Source organism: Passer domesticus, chromosome 5 (assembly GCF_036417665.1).
Source record: "Passer domesticus isolate bPasDom1 chromosome 5, bPasDom1.hap1, whole genome shotgun sequence".
NCBI lineage: Eukaryota > Metazoa > Chordata > Aves > Passeriformes > Passeridae > Passer > Passer domesticus.
This window is the reverse complement of record NC_087478.1, coordinates 79,375,424-79,396,263: the sequence shown is the minus strand read 5'-3', so window position 1 is coordinate 79,396,263 and position 20,840 is coordinate 79,375,424. Positions and strand designations below refer to the sequence as shown.

Below are 20,840 nucleotides of genomic sequence, written 5' to 3'. Positions count from 1 at the left end.
GATATTAATTGTGCAGATGTCTTTGGGGAGAAGAGCTGACCTCGTGCACAGGCAGAGGGAGGATTTGGTGACTGCTCTGTCCCCCCCATGCTATGGCACACCCCTGATTGTGGCTTGGCTCCCTCCAGCCCTCCTGTGTGGCTGAGGAGGAAACAGCCACAGCATCCCTGGAGCAGGTGACATGGCACTGTCCCTGGAGGAGGTGGCTCAGTGAGACCCAGAGCCAGGCCCACACATCTGGGTAGTCTGGGGACTGTTTAAGCTCTTTGTGGATGGAGAAAGGACACCTGACAACCTTCCAGCTATCCCACTAAAATACCTTATCTTTGTGCTGGATCTTATTTGGGTCATAACCTCAGCTGCTTGCTCCTCTTTCCTGGATTTAACACCAGCACCTACAAAGAAGTTGGGATTTCCATGTCAATATTTTTGCATCCATGGAAAGGCAGAAAGAGGTCACAGCCAATTAGAGCAGTAATTGCTTCTGCCATTTCACCTAAACCTGTCTGAGAATGAGTTTTCAGAAAGCTTAATGCAGTAGCTGGGAAATGTAAATTACCACCACCATCACAAAAAAAAAAAAAAAAAAAAGAAAAGAAAAAAAAAATCCTACCTCTAATTCTTTTGGTGTCTCTGTTGGGAAAGGCAATATTTATAATTGTCAGTGTTAATTTTCTAAGTGATCATCCAACCCAATCTGGCCAGAGCTGAAGGACAGTCATAGAGTAGATGGAAAGCTGAGTCCCCATTTTAAAGGCTTTAGACAATGTCAGGAACTATTTTTGAGTCTACACTGGAATTATTTTTTTCTTGAATAACTTAATTTTTTTTCCAGACGGTCTGCTGTAAATGTGCATGAAAAAAAAGGAAAAGGAGGAGAAAAGCATAAGGCTGCATTAAACAATATGAGGAAAGAGTAGAGGTTATGCAAAGTTCAAGAAGCAAAGGGATATGGCTTAGAAAAACACTGAGATAATGAAAGATAATATATAGATGAAGTAACTGCAATATTGTTCCCCCTGAAACTTGCCTCGTGGGCTCCTGAGGGAAAATAGAAGTTGACATCTGCTTACTTTGGATTGCCTAGCTGGAAAAACATATGAGATGATACACAGGAGACAACATCCTTGTGGGCCCATTGCAGTGCTGATGTGAGTGATAAGCTCCAGAAGAGAGGGGAGGCAGCAGCAAGCCAAATATTCTTGATCAAACAAGACAGAGGAATAGGATATTTTTATAAGCCTGGTTTTACAATGATTTCATGCATGTTGTTACCTTTTTCCTTTTTCTTAAATTCAGAATCTAGTGTAGTTTTTGGGTGTGTTGTGGATAGAAGCAGTGTCAGGTGAACATGGATTTAGTTTATTAATTGAGAAGAACCTTAGATTTAGATTATTTATTGAGAAGAACTTGTTCAGAATGAGGATAATGAGACCTTGGGTTTCCCCAGGTTTGGTTGATAGCCTCCCTTATTAAAGGCCCAAGGAAGAGGTTGGGAAGTACTACTTTTTGGGAATTACCTTGGCACAGTTGCTCCTGACTTATGGTTGTGAGATGACTTCCTTCCTTTTCAGCCCCATTTCTGTGATTGTTTTGGAAACTGTTTCAAAGAACACTGAGTTTTGGAGAAACACCTATGAGCAGGCAATTGCCTTGTTCTGAATAACTTCCCAATAATTTGGTCCAAGCTCTTTTTTTACCCTGAGCCTGTCACAGACTGCCTTACTTCAACAGCAAGTTTCTTTATCAGATTCCATCATAAAAGCATAGAAATCCAAGTATTTATGTCAGTATGCTCCTTAAATTCTTTATATGTTTCATGTCTAAATGTGAATATACTTCAGCCTCTTTTGTAATTTTTGAACAGCATGGAGCTCAGAACAATGCAGGTTTAACATTTGAAACATTGTATGAAGATATCTGAAAGCTCTTTTTCTTCTTTAAAAACCTTGTTTTATTCTTCAGTCTTATTTTTTTCTTTCAATTGCTTCTTACAGTAACATAAAGGCAAATGTAAGGGAAACAAGTACTAAGTTCTGGGAATGGCAAATAGAAAAAGGATAAATAGAGAAAAAATTCTGCTTTTCATAGGACTTGAGATGTCTTTGGGAGCTTGCTAGAAGTGCTGGCTCTGGTCCAATGTGCTTTTATTGGCATACATGAACAAATTACACAGGGCACAGCTATTTTTCTTACTGTAGTAAAAACAGGGACACTGAATAGAGGCTTTGTGTAGGACAAATATTTTTCCTTTGAAACTGGCTACAAGTTTAAGGTTTATCTAGTGTGCCTTCTGGAAAAGGGAAAAATACACTTCTTAATCTCGCAGAATAGAAAATGTCTTCTAGTTTAGGCAACTCAGAGCTCTATAAGCAAAATTTAGGCATTGTGAGGAGGTGATATAGTTTTATAATGAGCAGCATCATTTCTTAGTTGCCTAGAACGTGGGATGAAGCTCTGTTTATATTGTTTGTAGCTGTGTCCCTCACAATTTTTGAATGGATCCCTTCCCTCTAGCATCTCACAGGGCTCTGATGTTTTCTAACCACATGGGTATAGCCAGGAGGATAAGGGTGTTATGGAAACTATTTTTCGAGATAACATTCATTGCTCTAAGGACTGTCTCCATGGGTAATTCTTCTAATTCCAGTTGGAGCTGTAGCTCACTGTGCTGTTGTGTCATTGCTCTTCAAAACCTGGCATCATCCTGGAGCAGCAGGTTCTCAGGTTAATTGCAATGTTTATTACTATTAATTTAATATTTATATTATTAATAAGGTTTATTATTATATTAATAATAAAGGTTAATAATTTAACCTTTCTGAGGCCCATAGGAGGGTAACCTGAAGGAAGATTTTAGATGAGTTCTTCTTAAGTAATGTGCAAGATCACAAGAATCACATCTAGAACAATGTAGAGGTTGGAAGAGAATGGAGCAGTCAAATTTCCCCAGCCTCACCTGTTATTCCTCCAGCCAGGAAAGGATCAAAAGGCATTACCTCATGTGGCTTTTAGCTCCTTCTCTTTCTCCTTCCCACCCACACTTATTTCACACACATTTATTTCTAATAAAAGCAGAATTATTGAAGAATAATAATTCTGAAAGATTTTTGAAAATTGTCTTCCTTCAAAACCTGTGGGAGCTTTCCAAAAAGTATAGCTCCACTGAGGTTTCCTGGGGGCAAGGCACCTTGGGCTTCTATCCCATGCTGTCTGACATTAGTTTTAAGAAACTTTGACATTAAAAATGCCTCAGCAAATGTTTTCAGTTGAATGAATGAGCAAATTGCAATAAAATACCTGTTGTAGCATTTCAGAATCCATTTCTAGTGAGAGTTTGTTAAATTTGGCTTGGTAAGCATCAATGACAAATTCCTGGGGAAAATTTTTTTGTGAAATTCAAACTCATTTGAGGTAATTGCAGCAAAAACCATTTTGTGGTGCTTATAATTTATCTTTTATGAAGTTTTCTGATTTTGTCATCCTTAATCACTGGATGTTTGCTGGAAACCAAATATGTGATTGTAAAGGCATTAACATTTTAAAAAGTATATATACTTTTACTTCTGGAAGTCAAGCCTGTAAACTTGCCAAGCCTGGGCATTCACAGCAGAGACTGCTTTTGTAAATGTGAATCTGTGAATTCAATTGGAAAATAATAGTATTTATGTATTTGATTCAGGTAATTTAAAACAAAAGAAAACCTCAAAAATATGACATTTGCTGAATATATGTACCTGGAATGGAAATACACCTAGAGGAAGGGCTTGGCTCAGATGAGTGGATGAGAAAATTGCATCTGTACAGCAAAACATAAATGATTGCAACTAGAAAACCAGAGGCATGGAACACTAGAAGTTTAAATCCTATTTCCTTCACACAGATTGTGGGATCTGCTATTGTTCAGCCTATTTTCATCCAGGAAACAATTGCTGAGTTACATAAATGCACTGTAAATACTGTGGCAGGGTGTGACTTCAGTCAGCTGTGACCTCAGTGCAGTGAGTTCTTTTACACTTGACTCACTTTGTGCTGAATAATTGCAGCCCCGATGTGGACAAAGGCACAAGATAGTGTCTTTAGTTTACTTGCTGAATTGCAATATGTTCCCTTTTTTTGGGTTATGTGTGTGTTAACACAAACAAAAAAGTCAACGCTGAAGTTTTCTGGTGACCACAACAAACCTCTCCAGGTGATGCTGGTGATGCCTTGTGAACGCTGATCTGGAACAGAGGCTGGACAGAGTTACAGAATAAAGCAGGGATTTATTCAAAGGATCTCCTCCATGGATCCACCTCGGGCAGCACCAGAGCCCAGCCAGGGCTGCACCCAGGATGAACCCAAATGGTCCCAAAATGCACGAGCGCTGCCGGGGTCTCTCCCTGGGCTCAGCTCTGCTCCATGTGCACATTGCAGTTCAGTGTCCAATCCCAGCTGCAGCCCCTGCAGTCCCATCCTGCTTGTTTTTCTCTCTGCAGCCCACGGGGTTTGTGCTCCTGGGCTGGGATTTGGATCATTTGTCCTTGGTGCCCAGCTGGAGCAGGAATTGTTTTGTCTCCCTGCTCTGTGCAGAGAGCTCACCATCCCTAATATGCAGCCCAGACCCACACACTAAAGCAGCACAGAATGTGAAAAATAGAAAAGGTAAAACCTGAGGCATCAGTGGGATGCAGGTGAGTTACTGCATGTCTGAAAGTGCTGAGAGCTGCTCAGACCACAGCCAAGGTCACACAGCCCACTGCAGTCATGTGCCTGTTTTTAACCTCAGGTGAGGGGGACTTGTCTTTAAAGTTTATTGTTTCAGATTCATGCTTCAGAAGGAAAAGCAATCAAGGAAATGCTGCATGATAGGGGCTGTTTGACTTCACTCTTCTGCGTGAGCAAACAAGTCACACAGCTCTTTTTATGCCTCTACTTTATTCTGCCGTGGAGTAGGAAATGGTTTTGGGTGGCAAGGACGTATTTCAAGCAGAAGGAAGGAAAAAAAATGTAGTATTACCTTGGAAAATATCTTTTCCAGAGCAAATTTTTCCAGTGGAAACAAACAATTGTGTTTTTTCATGACCTTAAATTGAATATCTCAGTTTGTCCAGCGATGGTTTCACAGACGGGAAAATTGAACAAATTTTTTGTTTGTAAAAGTCAGTGACTGCCCCTACTGGGGTTTAAAATAGCTTATAGTGCAATTTATCCTCCAATTTAATTTAAAAATTAATTGGCTTTCCCTGCCTTTTCTCTCTTCTGCCTGATTTTCAGAGTGTCTATGGATTTGTTATTACCACGTAGACACTGTGCAGCATCTAGGTCCCTTCTCATGGTGTCTCCTCCTAGCCATGAAAAATACCACAGGTGACCTGGATGGCAACTCAGGAGCAAGTTTCCCCCATAGATTCAAGACAAAGCGGTTTTTGTAGGCCCCAGAATTTGAAAAAGAATTAAGATTTCTGTATCACAGGGCAAGTTTTAAAGAGCACACGCAGTTCTCTGCCAAGAGTCCATGAACCAGCTTCAGTCAAACCTCTGTGCTGGGGTGGGGCACAGCTTTGACTCCCAGCTCCTGCCATTCTTGCTGCTACTCACTGCAGCTTCAAAACCATGTCTTTGAGAACAAATTCTTCTTCTTATGTGCTTTATGTGTGCATGACAAGTGAAAATCTGCTCCCTTTTAGGAGGCTTGCTGACTAGGATTGCAATTAATTCAAATACTTTCCAGGAGTAATGTGTTAATTTAATACTTCAATACACACATGATGTTACAGGTACGTTGACAATATTAGGGGAATATTGTAAATTAATTCTGAGAATATGAGTACTCTGCTGCCTTTTTTGGCATTAAAAACTTGTTTAATCCCCAAAACTTTTACTGGTGATCTTTGGTTTAGATTGTGTTACCAAAACTCATGAGGATTTGCATATCTTGTGAAACCTTGTTTGCACGTTATTTGAGTCAGGGAAGTCTGAAGAGTTAGTCAGCATTAGAATAGTATGTGCTTATTTATTAAGTTTTAAAATTAAACTTTTAAATTTGGTATTGAGTTCCACAGTGAGTTTATCCTTATGCTCACTTTGTTGTGGTCTCATCAATAACTTTTTAACTTTTTAATTGTGCCTATTTGTTCACCTTTATTAAACAGAGCCTTTTCTGTTTTCACTGAACTGCATGCAAACTGCCTTTAAATTTTTATTTTTTTGGGTACCAATTAGAAAATCTAAATCTCACAGTAAGACATGGAGCATGAACTCTTGCCATAGTGAAGTTTGAGGCCTTCCAGACACATGTTAGTTTGCATTCAGAGCACTTTAGTGGTGAAAGAGCTGAAGATTCAGTAAACAAAGCTAAATCATCAAGGAATGCCATCAGTGGGTCTGGAGCCTGAGTGTTCAAGGTCATCAGGAAGCCAGTGGATGTTGCTCCTACTCAACTTTGTCTTGTTTAATTGAGAATTGTAACCTGCTACAGACATAGAAATTGGTTTTCTGTGTGGGTAACAGATGGACTTCAATAACTTCACCAAAACTGAAGAAAGCAAATTTGTGAGAACAAAAATTAAATCTTGCCATATTTCTCTTAAACCAAATTAGAGAGGCATTGATGAGTGTTCCTGTCTTCTTTGCCCCTCCTCCTCCTCCATGTTAATTTTTACAGTCTGCTTGGAGTTTGTCATTATATGGTTTCAGTTCAGCTTTTGTTATGAACTGTACCACGCCAGTTTTAATATTGTCCCAGTGTCATGGCACAGTTATTAACTGGCTAATAAATGTGGGGAGGTGGTTAAGCCAGTTTCGTTTGGGCAACTTGCAGCAGTTTTTAAACTATGCTGGAAGTTCTTTCATTTTTTGGCCAGAATGAGAGGAAAACTTTATCTAAAACAACACCTAAAAGACATTATCTTATTAACCTTTATATATTTTAGAAGTTTTTAGAAGCTTCCATTTCTAAAGTGGTGGCTTTAAAGTTGGATGTATACTGCAAACTGATTTTCAAAGTAGTGTCTGGAGTGCCCTGTTTTGATATCTAATGATCTCATTTGAAGTATGATGTATCAAAGAATAAAAGGAAATAAGGAAAAAAAATCAGGCCGTATGAAGAAGAGAGATACAGCTGTGGTTTTTGTGCTGCATCAGCAGAATTCACCAGTCAGCAGTTTCAAGGCAGCTTTTGTTTTATTAAAAAAATTAAAATTTTAAGGAAACAAAACACAAAAACAACCAAAAAAACCAACCAAACAAACAAAAAACCCTCCCTGCAAACAACAAACCCACCAAAAACCCAAACCAGGACAAGTTTTTGTACCTCTCTCTTCAAGTGAAGATACTGAGTGTGCTGTTGTAGGCACGTTGAAATTGGGATTTATGAGTAAAAATGGTATATTTTGCCAGCTCACTACTCTACTTGACAGTGACTCACCAAAATTACTGATTTTTATGGTAGATTATAATCCTTTTCTTCTATTTTCCTCTACAAATTCTTCCATATGCCATAGACCCCTTCCTCTTTAGACTGCTCTGTATGTGTGGAAGGTTTTCTGTTTGGATTTTTGGGTTAGTTTTTTTTATCCTTTCTTTTGTACAAGATATTCCAGCTGTGGTGGCACATTCTGCAAGGACTGCATAATGATCTTGATCTTGGTAATTAATACTCACATTGCTTTAGACGAGGTGGTTAATTCTCTAATTAAAAATAGCAGTGAGTGGTGGCTTCAGTGCTTGGCATATTTATTAACGTTCCTTTGTTGCAATGGGGATTTTAAGTCTTTGAAGCTTTTGTATCTGTAAAGCTGTTTTATTTTCTTTCAATATGGTTAATTATAAATCATGGCCCAGACCTGAGTGAAAGGGATGGAAATAGGTTGCCATGCCAGTATAAGAACCTGTTTTCAAGCAGGGTCTTTATTAGTGTGGCAATAATAAGGGCACAGTCTATGAGCATGGTCTGAGATTTATTCATTCAGTTCTTCCTGTTGCTCTCCGTATTTTTCCCCTTCCTCAAAATAAAAGATAGGCATCTTATTTGTATTGTTAGACTATTTCTTTAATCACTAGAAAATATCATAGTAGGAAACAGGCATTTTTTATCTTGTTAGTTTTCCGATGGAAACCTTCTTTTTTAGCAATTTCTGTTTTGAAGACAGGCCTTTATCTACTTTGGTTGATAATTACGACCACAAATTTTCTCCAATAAATTTATCCTCTCCCTCCTGCTGAATGGGATGTTGCTAATGAATTTAGCTTACTCCTCCTTAGTGAAGAGTATTAGATTTCAGAAAGTGTCAGTGAAAATCAAAACATTTTCTGAAGCTGGCAAAACCAGCACTGACTGAGCTTGTCTGCTGCACTGCACTGTGGAGAAGGATGTGAATACATTTACAAACCCAGTGCCCTGTCACTGTCCCCTGCCTGGACAGAGTGGTATTTTTTGTCTGTCAATGTCCTCAGTTGCTTGAAATGTTTCTACCCCTGTGGCCCCTTACACAAACAGGTAAATAATATTCTGGGGTGAAGTTCAGCTTTCTGTAAGGAGTAAAACTCAGGCAGGAGAGGGAGACACATCCAGTCCTTTCCTCCCCTTGTCCAGGTTTCTTTAGCAGGAATCCCAGTTAGTTAACAATGCATCCAGCACTAAGACCTAAAATCAGGATACAACAAAGTGCAGATTTGCATAAAGTAAAATGCAGTGTACTTAGTGCTAAGGGTCATGCTGGACAACTGCTCTGAATGCAGAGAGGTCCTGAAGGAAACAGCACTTAAAAATTATTTTATTAACATATTTCCAGGTGCTTGGACAGAGGAGTGAATACTGGAGTATATACAGCTCAGAGAGCTTAAAAAAGAAATATAAATAAATATAGAGTGGCTTGAGAGGCAAAGGGGACAGCAGTCACAGTGGTGGGGAATCAAGTTAATCTATTTTATGTGCAAACTGCAGCACTTGTAGGGCCTGGCTTTCCATTTTCTGCAATGATTTTTTGCTGTGATCTTTTCTACCAGCTTTTGGATGCTCCAGCCTGCCTAACAGGAAACTGAAAACATTACAGAGCAAAGCTGCTGCCAGCTCAACCAAAGGCAGTTTTTCTCAGAGAAATTCTGGAATCAGTGCACTGAGGCTGGAAAATCCCCAGGGATCATTTCAGAAGTATGACTTATGCATTCATGTGCATTTTGGTGTTTATCTCCAGGCAAGATGTCCAACAAGCAGCAGAACTCGTGTTTGCTCTTGGTTGTGCTCTGAAGCAAGTCCCAAAGCAGAGGGCAGCAGCAACATTTCATCTGGCTCCACAGGATGCATTTCTGCCAGGAGTTTCCCATCTGTAAAATCTGAAGATACAAATAGGAGAGTGATGGGTCAGAACAGCAAGGTAGACACGAGGAGATGCTGTTTAAAAATTTAGCATGAGTAGGGAAAGCCGTGTGTGGGTGAAGAGGATGAGGTTTGAGATGAAAAATGGCAAGTCACACAGCAAGCTAAACAGTTTTTGTGCATTCTGCAGGTCAGCAGTGCTGAAAGCTGAGGGATAGCAGCAAGAGGCATTTTTACTGAGTGCACGGTGAGCTGGGAGTACATGGATTTTTTTTTAAAATTTTTTTTTCCCTGTTGTTTTGTTCTTCTGTAATACTTTTGAAAGGGAAAGGGTGGAGAGAGAGAGCCCTTATCTGACATTGCTGAACTCACCAGGGAATGGTGTTACCTTGTAATAGCCCACTGCTTTTTGTTTAGGCTGGAGTTACAGCCTCTGCTCTGCCTGGGGAGAATTTTGGGGGGTTTGGGGGAACACATGATAACAATTAAATTTTCTTAATCAGTAGACAATAATCATTCCAGCCATTATTGCCTTTCCTGTGCATCCTTTTCTCCTTAGCCCTTCCCCCTCCGCAATTTCTGAAATATCCATGTCGTTAAGTTGTTTCTCTTTTGGTTTCCATATGGGTGGAACTGATCACTTCAGGATGAGTGGAAAAGAGCACCAGGCTCTAGAATATCTAATTTGCTCTAATGATGCAGCTCTGCCTTTCTGGGAAAGGTGTTTGGGTTTGGTTTTTTTAATAACCTGGGGGATTTTCTTACTTTCAAACTCCTATCAGGAAATGACATGGCAGGACATGAGAGCTGTTGATGTGCCACATAAATTGTATTGTTTTCATGAGGCTGCTGTGCTACAAGATGGGGAAGACAGTATTTTTTTATTAAAAAAACAAACAAACAAACACAACAAAAAACAAGTGTTCATGACTGATAGAATCATGTTGTACACTGGCATGATTCTCCCCATGCTTGGGATTACCACCTGTAACTGCTGAAGAGCAAAAGTACATCTGTCTCAGGAATGGTTTCTGTGTTATTTGTAAATGTTTAAACTTATTATATATTATTTTAATATACTTGATACATTTATTATTATTATTATTATTATTATTATTACTACTACTACTACTACTACTACATCTATTTTATTATTATTTTCTTATTGAAATCTTACTTAGCTTTCCTGGTTTAAAATATTTCTTTTTCAGAGCAGGCATGAGTATTTTTTTTTTTAAATTTGCAAGATCCTGAGACATGACTATTTTTGGTCATATTCACAATTAAACTGTTGATACTTCAGGCCTAATTGAAGAGGGATCATGCAGTTGATTGTGAAGGATGTTTATTTTAAAGTCTGGGACACCAGTGTAGGTTGCTGTGACCTGCTGGGCTGAGGTGAAAGGGAAAATTAAAGAGGAAGTGGAGTTTATTAATAGACTCCTGGTTGACAATGGCTTTGCAGTGTGCAGGGGGTGACTTTTGCTGACTGGTTATAAGAGATGAAAGAGCATTTGAGATGAGAAACACAGCCGAGAAAGCTGTACAAGGCAATAACAAAACCCTGCACCTACTGTTACCCTTTTGTGGGTTTTCCCTTTTCTTCATCATGCAATTAATTAAAAAAAATTAAAGAGTTGTCCTAATTTTTTTTTTAATGAAACATTTAGGTTGAATGAGATTTGATTGTGTGATAATTTTGGGGAGTCACAAGTAGCTTTTTGATGCTGTTATAAATATTTCAACTAATTAGAAATAATTATAGTGAAGAGTTTGTTTGTATTCACATTCTGGAGATTTCTTGAACCAAGTGACAGAAGCATTGCATAAAATTGCAGGAGCATTGAAATTGTCATGTCAAGGTAGTTGTTCTGGCATTTCAAAAGCACTGGAAAATTGCATGAGAGGCAGGAAATACTGTTGGCTTTACTCAACTATCTAATAGCAAGTGGTGTTTTGTTTGCATATCAGCTAAAGCTGACTAACACTTCTGTGTTTGCTTGGGAGAACAAGCCGCTTGCGTTTTAAAAAATTTTAATAGTCAAAATTTTTTACTTCAGACTTTCTGTATCTCTTTATTCAAAACATAATTCTGAAGATTTTTGTATTTAAGTGGTGTTGTGCCTTACAGTGGGCAAGTATTTAGTCCTGAGAGATGGTTTCTTTCCCCAATGTGAAAATCTGCTGCTCAGCTTTCTTGCTGCTTTCAAACACAGTGTGTCATGTTGACTTCAAAGGCTGAAGCTTGAAATTCTAATACATTACATTCTAATATATTACATTCCTTCTACTTAAAATATCTGTTTCACCACCTCCATAAAACTGAGTGAATGCAAATACAAACCAAGTATTTGTCAGATTAAGATGTCAGAGCAGTGGAATTATTCTGAGAGAGTTTTAAACCAAGGGGTTTTTCCTCCCCCCAGATCTCACTTTAAGACAGATAGTTGAAGAATTTCTTACAAATAGGCCTATGGAAAAAAGACTACAAATCAAAAAAGATTATGACAAACAGAATTATTCAATAAGTGCTACCTTAAACAATGTGTGGATGGAAAGTAAAGTGGGGATACCAAAGAGCAGCAGGGATAATTTGTGTATTTTGGATGTGGTGACTCTATGGAAGCTAATCAGAGGGGAAACTGCTAAGCAGGGCAGCAAATTGAGCTTGGTTGCAGATGATGATAAGCATGAATAGCTGATAGGAAGTGCTGGAGAGCTCAGTGGCAGCCTGGGCTGGAGAGGAGCACTGGGAGCTGCTCCGCTCCCGGCAGTCGCTGGAACGAGCAGGGAGTGCCCAGTGAGCTGGCAAATTCTGCTGGGAAAATGAACAGTTGTATCCTTTCAAGTCATGGGATAATTTCAGCAAGCTTTCCAAAGGTTGTTATTGCTTATGAATTGAGCAGCACTCAACATGGGTGGTCATTTATTGGAGACAGTTGTTAAGGATGGCACTCCATAAAGAGTCTTAGAGCAGCCAGCTTGGATATGTGATATATTTGTGGGGCAAAATGTGTTTGTGTCACTAAAGAGGTTCTGCAAGGAGCCAAGATTTCAAAGAAAATTAAATAAATTTAAAATAATAATAAAATATATATACATATATATATATATATAACTTCTAAGCCAATTTAGCAAGTGTGTACCCACTGAAAGCAACACTGCCCTTGCACATGATGTCACTTGGCGTGTCAAATACACCTCAAATACAAATACACCTCAAATAGAACTGCAGAATTTCACTTGGCGTGTCTAACACACCAACAAATACACTGTTCCAGTTAGTTTTGCTGACTGCATCCGAGGCAGGAGGTGCCAGGTGTTTGTCCCTCAGAAAGGTATAAAAGCTCTGCCCTCAGCACCAAGCACCACCAAAGCTTTTTTGTGTCTTGAACTGACTGATGGATCTACAGCTCAGAACAGATTTTGGTTGTCCTTCTTCCTGGAAGAAGGAAGTAACAGAGTACATGTGGGCACTCAGTGGGTACTGGCAGGTCAAAGAGCTGCTGCTTCTTTGTAAAACAAGAGGAGAAAGCTAATGTGGGGCAGTGAGCTGAATTAGGGCCTCAGATGATAAGCTGGCTGCAAGGCAGCTCTAGTGCAAACAGAGCAGGCTGTGCTTACTTTGGAAACAGGGCTTTTGTAGGTACAAATTTGATCTGATACACTTTTGACTGTTCTGAAGTGTCACTGAAATGCAGAGAAATATTCAAATTTATATTATTCATGTATATATGTAAATGAAAGAGTATTTGCCCATGGTAAATTTGAATATGAAAGGGTTATGAAAGTCACTTTCCAGAGCTAGTTTTAACTTCAATGGACATGTTATTAAAGGGAGAATTTTTTAAACTGTTTTATCATGGCCTGTTCAGCACTGCTTTTATAGGAAAGGTTTCATCTGGCATGCCAAACTTTCAGGATGTTAAGCGCTGCTTAACAAAAAAAAAAACAAAACAAAAAAAAGAGTTCTCTTAAGTACCAAAATAGCTAACCAAGTTTCCTTTTGTGCTAACAATTGTGTTTTAATTTGATAATGTATCTTTCCAACAATTCAGCTGATATGTTTCATAGAATATGTATCAAAAGGTCATTTCAAGAATTGCATTTGAAAGAAATGGAGGGCTGAAATCGAGCACGCTTGTGCAATAAAGTTGCTATTTGGAACATCTTGCTCACTTTTGCAGTAGATCTTGTTCTTTGTTTAGTGAGCCTTTTATTTCTACAGCTATTCCTAAGGACCATTGTATCAAAAATAATAGCTTTGTTCACAAAATTATAAATTATTTGAAGCTATAACTATCAAATTGCTGCTGAGAGAAGTTCCACAATGGGTCTTTGAGGCATCACTGGGATGCAGTTAACAACAATTGAGCTTGTTGATGAAATTTTGTTCCCATTTCAACCATAATTTCCTCATTAGGTTTGTGTTACACCTGTGTTCAGCCTTCATCTTTTAGGATATTTCAGTTCATGTGCTGTGTTTCCTTTTCCCAGGTCGTTTCTCCCAGTGAGTGACAGTGAGAATGAATGGACACATATCAAACACCCCTCCTGGTGGATATGGAAGTTACTTCCCTCAAATGAAGTAAGGTTTTGCCTTTGACTTGCCTTTTATGGACAAAATAGCATTGTATCTCCTTCTTTAGGTTTTCATTTCAGGTAGAACTATAATTAGTTGGTCCCATTAATCCATTGGGATTAAAAAGGAGATTTCTGTAGAAGTGTGTTGGGTTTGCAAACCATGCAACCAAAGGGACAGATATTTTTGTGTTCATGTAAGGGAAAACTGTGTTACTGCATGGACTCATCTGGAACAGCAAAATAAATTGCTGCAGACATAACATCCTTATTATGTTACTCAGAGAGGCCTTTGTGTGCCTGAGATGTTTAAGGTTAGCTCTGAGTGAATGCGTTTTTATGCATAAAAGATGAGGCTGCCTCTCCCATCTGTGAGAACAGACTGCTTCCCAGGAAAGAGAGCTGAGCAACTGCTACCTGAAGGTGTTACCTTGCCTGGGAGAAGAGGGTGATCCCTCTATCAGGGGCATGGCACTAGACTCACAACACTAATGAGAATTTACCCATCTGATGCCAAGGAACATGTATCTCTGTGGTGTGTTTTGCTTCTCATGTTGTTGTCCCTTTAAAATAAATTCATATATCACTCATTCTTGAAACTCTTGCAGTCATACTGCCTTTTCATTTCTGTAAGACAATGCCAGTCATTTTAAGTTGTTCATTAAAAGCTGTTAAAATTGTTAAAAGCAATCAACACTTGTGTATGCAGGGAAAAAACCCCAAATCCTACCAAATTCTTTGGTATAGTCATTATTATTATTATTGTTATTATTATCATTATTATAATTGTGCTGTGAAGTTTCTTACTGGAGTTAAGGTGGTATTTATATGTATACCACACTCCCGTTGTGCACAATGTTGTATTAATGCAACAAAAGACAGCTCACAAGGGCCTGCAGCCCAAGTGAAACATTCTCCCTCATATTTATGGTGTGGAACAAATATCCAGTATCATTCCCTCTGTATGATGCTGTAGGTATGTGTAGTCCTATGGAAGGGGAGGGGGTTTTTTTCAGTGCCAAATACATCTATACAGAAGATAAACAGAAATGTTTTCTTCCAGTGGCTATGGCTCCCCGACGTTTGCTCAGGCAGAGAGGGAGCACAATTCAAGAACAAGTGCAAAAGCTCTCTACGGTAAGGTGGCAAAAACTCTCTAAACTTCTAAATTGCTGTTTAAATAGTGGTTGTGGTGTGGTGGTGGAAATATTTTACACATGGGTGTGTCTGTCAACTGAACTAAAAAACAAAGTAGTTTTATTCCTACTAAAGCTAACTAGAAAATATTCAATTTACTAAGCAGAGTGCTCCCACCTGCTCATTTTCCAGGCAGCATTCATCACAAAACTCAGAGTGATCCCAGGGAGAAGGCATTCAAGGGTTTAGCTGTGCTTAAACCCTTGTGGGGTTTTGTTTCTCCTCTACCTCCCTCTGCCTCCCCAGTTTCATCCCCTGCTGGAAAAGGCACTGACAATATTTTTCTTCTTTGACACAAAGATTTAATGGAAATTAGAGTTGGTGTGACAGATTTGGAGTCCTGCTTGGCGTGCTGTTTCCAGCAGGCTCTGCGACTGTCACATGTGATGTTACAAATGCCTGGACGTTGTTGCACTCACCAACTACAAATGCTGTTTTTCTTGGCTGTACACACTACTCTGCAGCCAAACACCAAATCTGGGCAGGAGAAATGCAGTCATGTTCCTTGCCAGCCAAACTGCACCATTTTCAGGTAATCCTCCTCCACTGTGAGCACATCCCACTGATAGCTGTGCTGGTAATGGAAACAGCAGCAGTGAGGCAGTGAGAAGTTCTGCTGTGTAAATCTGTGCCTGTTGCTAAATGCTCTTTTGAAAGTCCCAAGCTGTACCTTCTCTCCCTCCTGTTTTGGGTGGAGTGGTGGCTGGGAGGGAGCTCAGGGCTTAGGCAGTGATGGCAGCCTGCTTTACAATCTTAGAATTATTTTAAGTTGCAAAAGACCTTCAAAAGATCATCAAGGCTGACTGTTAACCCAGTGCTGCCAAGCCCACCACTGCACCTTGTCCCTAAATGCCTCACAAACACATCTCCTCAGCTCCTCCAGGGATGGTGACCCAGCCATTGCCCTGGCAGCTGTTCCAGTGCTTGATAACCCTTTTGGAGAAAACATTTTTCCTATTGAATCATTCTAAGTTCAAATTCACTTTGTTTTAGTGCTACGCTGCAAAAGTCAGTTTCTTGACATAGTGCTGAAGGCAGGAACCTAAACTGAGGAAAATTCTGAGTTGATCATTTTAAACAGTGATTTCTGCATCCTGAATGGGTTCACTCAACAAACTGATTGCAAGTGTTGACAGAAATAGTAGGTGGCAACAGAAACCAGCAAAAGACATTGCAAAAAAAAAACCAAAAAACTTTTAGCAGATTATTTCTTTATGAGATGCTATAATTGCTGTGATTCCTTTTTCATTTTATGTCAGCATCCTAATTTTTCAGGAGTATATGGTTGGAATAGCATGGCAGTATCTGTGTCTTAACTGTGTCCTTTAACCTTTGTGAGCTTTTAAAATATCTCTCTGAGCCTTTTCATATCAAATATTTTGGGATGCCCATGTGTCAGGAGAAGATGGGGACAAGTGAGTAAATTTGATGTGTATAATGGTATTTTTTACTTCCAAAATGCTTAACTGAATTCAGGTACTAAAGGAAAATTCTTGCCATGAAACTGCTGCGTGGTGGCTCCTGTAAAGTGAATTGTTGTCCTTGGTTCCCTTCTGTTGCTGGTAGATAGATCTCAAAATGATGGTTGCAGTTGCCAGGAGCTGAATGAAGTAGAGGAATCAGTTATTTTGGAACTCCAAGTGGATATGTATTGGCACAGCTTTTAGAGTTTGCACATTTTACTACTTCTGCTCTGTTTTTTATTCATAAAGAAGTAGGGTGTTGCTATCACCACATATATGAGCTGGAGAAAACAAGGAAAGAACCTAAAATCTTCCTCTAATTCAGGGCAATTTTTTTAATTTTTAGCAACAAAGTTACTATTCCGTTGCATCCCATGTGCATCTTCTCTCTTGTAATGTTAAATTTTTTGTGCATACTCTCCCAAATGAGCTGCAAAGCAGCTGAGTGATATTGGAATTTTAAAAGTGTGTTGAAAATGGTCATTACAAAGTATTCTATTTATAATTAATTACTAACTAAGCTATTTTATTTGAGATTATTGAGACTGAAATCCTATAAAGCAGGAGGAAGCTGTCTTAGTTTTCTTTTTATATTTGTTGTTTACATATATTTTAAATGTATGTTTACTATTTAGGTTAATAAAGAAAACTCATGAGATTAATAGGTTCACTTACACTGGAAAAAATAGATGTAATTTTACTGTAAAAGTTAAATGGGCTGTGTTTAACTAAAATGTGACAACATGATGTTGTCACAGCAAATTTTCCCCATTACAATGTTTCTTTTCTTGGAAAACTTGAGAGTCCGTTGGACTGAGCCACCTATGCTTGACTATCAACAAATAAAATGGTGCCTGGGCTCCTAGGTGACCACTTGATATTGAACTCAGTTTATTCCAAGCACTGTAAAAACTAAAGAAAAAGAAAATTACTAAAAATAAAATTAATAAAAAAAAATTATCATTATTATTAGTGATAGTATTAAGAACAATAACAACAGCAACTTATTATTATTGCTTGTTGTTATATGGGTGTATATTTCTGTCCTGGCATATATATGTCCTGGCATGAATTTTATGTCTTAGATGCCATTGCTGAGGTGATTCATGAATATTCAGCCCTTCAGCCACCCACAGAAGTTTGGCCTCTGTGCTGTGGGAAAGGAGGCTGGAATATTACTGGTGTTACCAAGAGTTCAGCTCAAAGCCAGACCGGAGCCATCACTATCTCTAATGTGCCTGTCTGATAGCAAAAACTTCCTTGCAATTGCCTTTTTCCCTGTGTCAATAATCCCTTTGTTTTCACTCATTTCCTTCCTGAAATGAGCTGTTTTCTATTTGCATGACAAACCTCTCTCTGAGGCGAGGGAAGGTGCTCTCTGCACATTTTTATGGGGTTTATTTCATCGTTTGCTTCCTGCTCTCTCCATCTGAGATGGGTTTTGGCTCCTGCTGTCATCTGTTGTTCTAGCATTGGCTCCTCCATCTGTCTTGAGCAGTTCTGCCTGTGGGGAGAGGAGCAGCAGCCTCGGGGCTGGGCTGGGGCTCTGCCAGCCCCCGACACAGCGTGGAGCTGCCTCATTCCTCAGCAGGGATGGACCAGGAATTTGGTCCTTGGATTTGGATCACTCCAAATTGTCAGATTATTGTACAGCCCAGAAGTGAAATATGCTGCTAAAATTGTCTTCTCACAGCACATTAGAATAGACTGCTTTGTGCACTGAGTTTATACTCTAGTGGTTGTGATTTGGAGCTGGAAGTGAAATTGCCTGTGTATTGTATTTGCAAGGACCCTCGTGGCAGGGAGGAATGATGAATCTGACTCCGTGTTCTCAGAAGGCTAATTTATTATTTTATTATCCTATATTATATTAAAGAATGCTATACTAAACTATACTGAAGAATACAGAAAGGATACCTACAGAAGGGATACCTACAGAAGGCTAAAAAGATAATAATGAAAATTTGTGACTCTTTCCAGAGTCCTGACACAGCTTGGCACTGATTGGCCAATGAGTCAAAACACTCACACCAGAATCCAATGAAACAATCACCTGTGGGTAAACAAACACATTCCACACATGAACACAACACAGGAGAAGCAAATGAGATAAGAATTGTTTTCCTTTTTCTGAGGCTTCTCAGCTTCCCAGAAGAAAAATCCTGGGCAAAGGGATTTTTTCAGAGAAAGCGAATGCTACACCTGTGTATTTTTGCATTGCTCATATGCCTCATTCAGAGCAAGAACTGCAGTGTAACAAATTCAAGGGAGCCTCAAGCAGCTCACAGGCAGGTAAATGAGTGCACTGAAAGAAGCCATCCACATAACATCCTTGCAGTATTTTGGTTCTCAAATTAATTTGACAGCTGACTTCTAAACAACACACTTCCTTTGACAGCTATTTCCACACAGCCATCAGAGAGAAGTTACTGGCATAAATCTCTGAAAGTGATAGTGTTTGCTCCTCTGAAGAGGAAATTTGTTTTGAACTAAAGTTCTGACCTTTATCCCCGGATGTTTAGGTCATGTTTCCTGCACTTTGCTCTGCCTCAAGCTGATTTTTTTTTTTTATAATTTACTCTTAAAGGGTATCAACAATCAGTCCAATGCAGATAGATGGTAGTAAATTAAGTATTGGGCTTTTCTGATTGATGATGTGTAGAAATATTTTATGCTGTCACTCCAGGATCCTTAGGACAGATTTTGGGGAAGACTTTCAATCCATGTCCACGTGGATTGACATCAAATTTCAGAGCAATCTACAGTCCTGTTGATCTGTGTCAGGTAGTGGCTGGTAGAGTTTTTGACTTGGCTGAAAGTCTTTGATTAAGAGGTTGCTTTTTGTTTTCTGGTGTTTTGGATGCTTTCAAAAATGAAAATAAAATCAGTCGTTTTCAACCTCTGTTTGAAAACAGAAATATGGTCTGTTCCTGATGATTGGTGAATTCAATAATTTCACCCAACATGAATTGCTGCAATATCTGTCCACATCAGACATCAGGAAGAGTTCTAGTTTCTGTGGCTCAATGTTCCAGTTCCTCTGGGGGCTTCAGTAGCTAGGAGATCTTACATTCAGGACCTATAAGAGAAATGCTGTTCTGCTTTTCACTTTATTGCCTTTGTGTTGTGAGAGATTTTATTTTAATCAAATTCTTCTGGGTTGCATTTGCTATAGATTGTAGTTAAGAATTTAAGTGTCTTCTGCCATGATACTCTCTGATATTTTTTTTAATTTTACTAAAGGAAAAGTCCTTTATCTAAATAGTGTACAGCATATCAGCAGAGTTTGAGCTAACCTGTTATTAAGGCTGCATTGTACTTTAAGTGGTGGGTGTAAGAGCCACAATGAGCAGAATATACAGGAACAAAACTTAATAATTTTGATAGTTTTATTAATATTTTGATAGTTTTAGTCTTCTTTTGATAGTTTTATGCATCATATCTGGAAGTCTCTATTGTAGCATTTCACTTCAGCTTCAGCAGTCTCTTCATGCATGAAGGGACCTGTGAGAGGCTGAGATTGATTGGGAGGATGAGGAGAGTGAAACAGTGCATACAAAACATTATTTTCTTTTTAGTGTCAGGGTTGACCCCAGCCAGCAAGTGAGGACCTCCTCATTTGCTTGCTCATTCCCCCTGTCTCCTCTCTGCAGCAGAACAGAGGGAAGAACTGGAAGAGGAAAAAAAGCAAGAAAAAAAACCTGATGGATCAAGATAAAGATGGTTTAATAGGTGAAAGAAAGAACAGGGAAGAAAAGGGACTGAAAAGCACAAAGGGATTTACTCACAGCCTTCCACAAGAAGACCAATGGCCAAACTATCTGGGCAAGGAGTCTTTGGAAAGACTACCTGCCAGATTTATTGCTGAGCAAGGATATTAAACAGTATGGACTATCCTTTGGGTCAGCTGTTCCAGCTGTGTTAGCCTCTTGTGCACCCCCAGCCCACCCACTGGGGCAGCAGAATGAGAACTAGAGAAGACTTTGACACCATACAGCCACAGCTAAAATATCCCTGTGTTATCAGATCCAAAATAATCTCCATCCTAGCCCGTCCCACTGCATTCAGCACATCAGCAAATTCTGTTGCACCTTTTCAACAGTAGAGCTTGTGTTACTTGCATTTGAAGTTAGTGTGATAAGGTTTCTGTAAAAGCAGTCAGATTAAAATTGGTAGGTAATAATCTGTCACTTTGATATGTGAAAGAGTTGAGATGGAAACTGCATTTCCTGAAGAATGGCAAGGGACACCTCTGTAGCAAAACAAAAAGTTTTATACAGATGAAAGAACCTGTGAGAATC

General features: G+C 39.1%; 1 protein-coding gene across 9 annotated transcripts in view; it reads left to right on the top strand.

Annotated features, from left to right (window-relative positions):
* The window catches only part of EPS8 (EGFR pathway substrate 8, signaling adaptor), a 121,991-nt gene that overhangs the window by 58,066 nt on the left and 43,085 nt on the right, over window positions 1-20,840 (top strand). For all 9 annotated transcript variants that reach the window (XM_064421356.1, XM_064421355.1, XM_064421354.1 and 6 more), the window contains 2 exons: window positions 13,796-13,886; window positions 14,943-15,016. In XM_064421356.1, coding sequence (XP_064277426.1) covers window positions 13,825-13,886; window positions 14,943-15,016 — 136 coding nt within the window. In that variant the 5' untranslated portion in view covers window positions 13,796-13,824. The remainder of the gene's footprint in view (window positions 1-13,795; window positions 13,887-14,942; window positions 15,017-20,840) is intronic.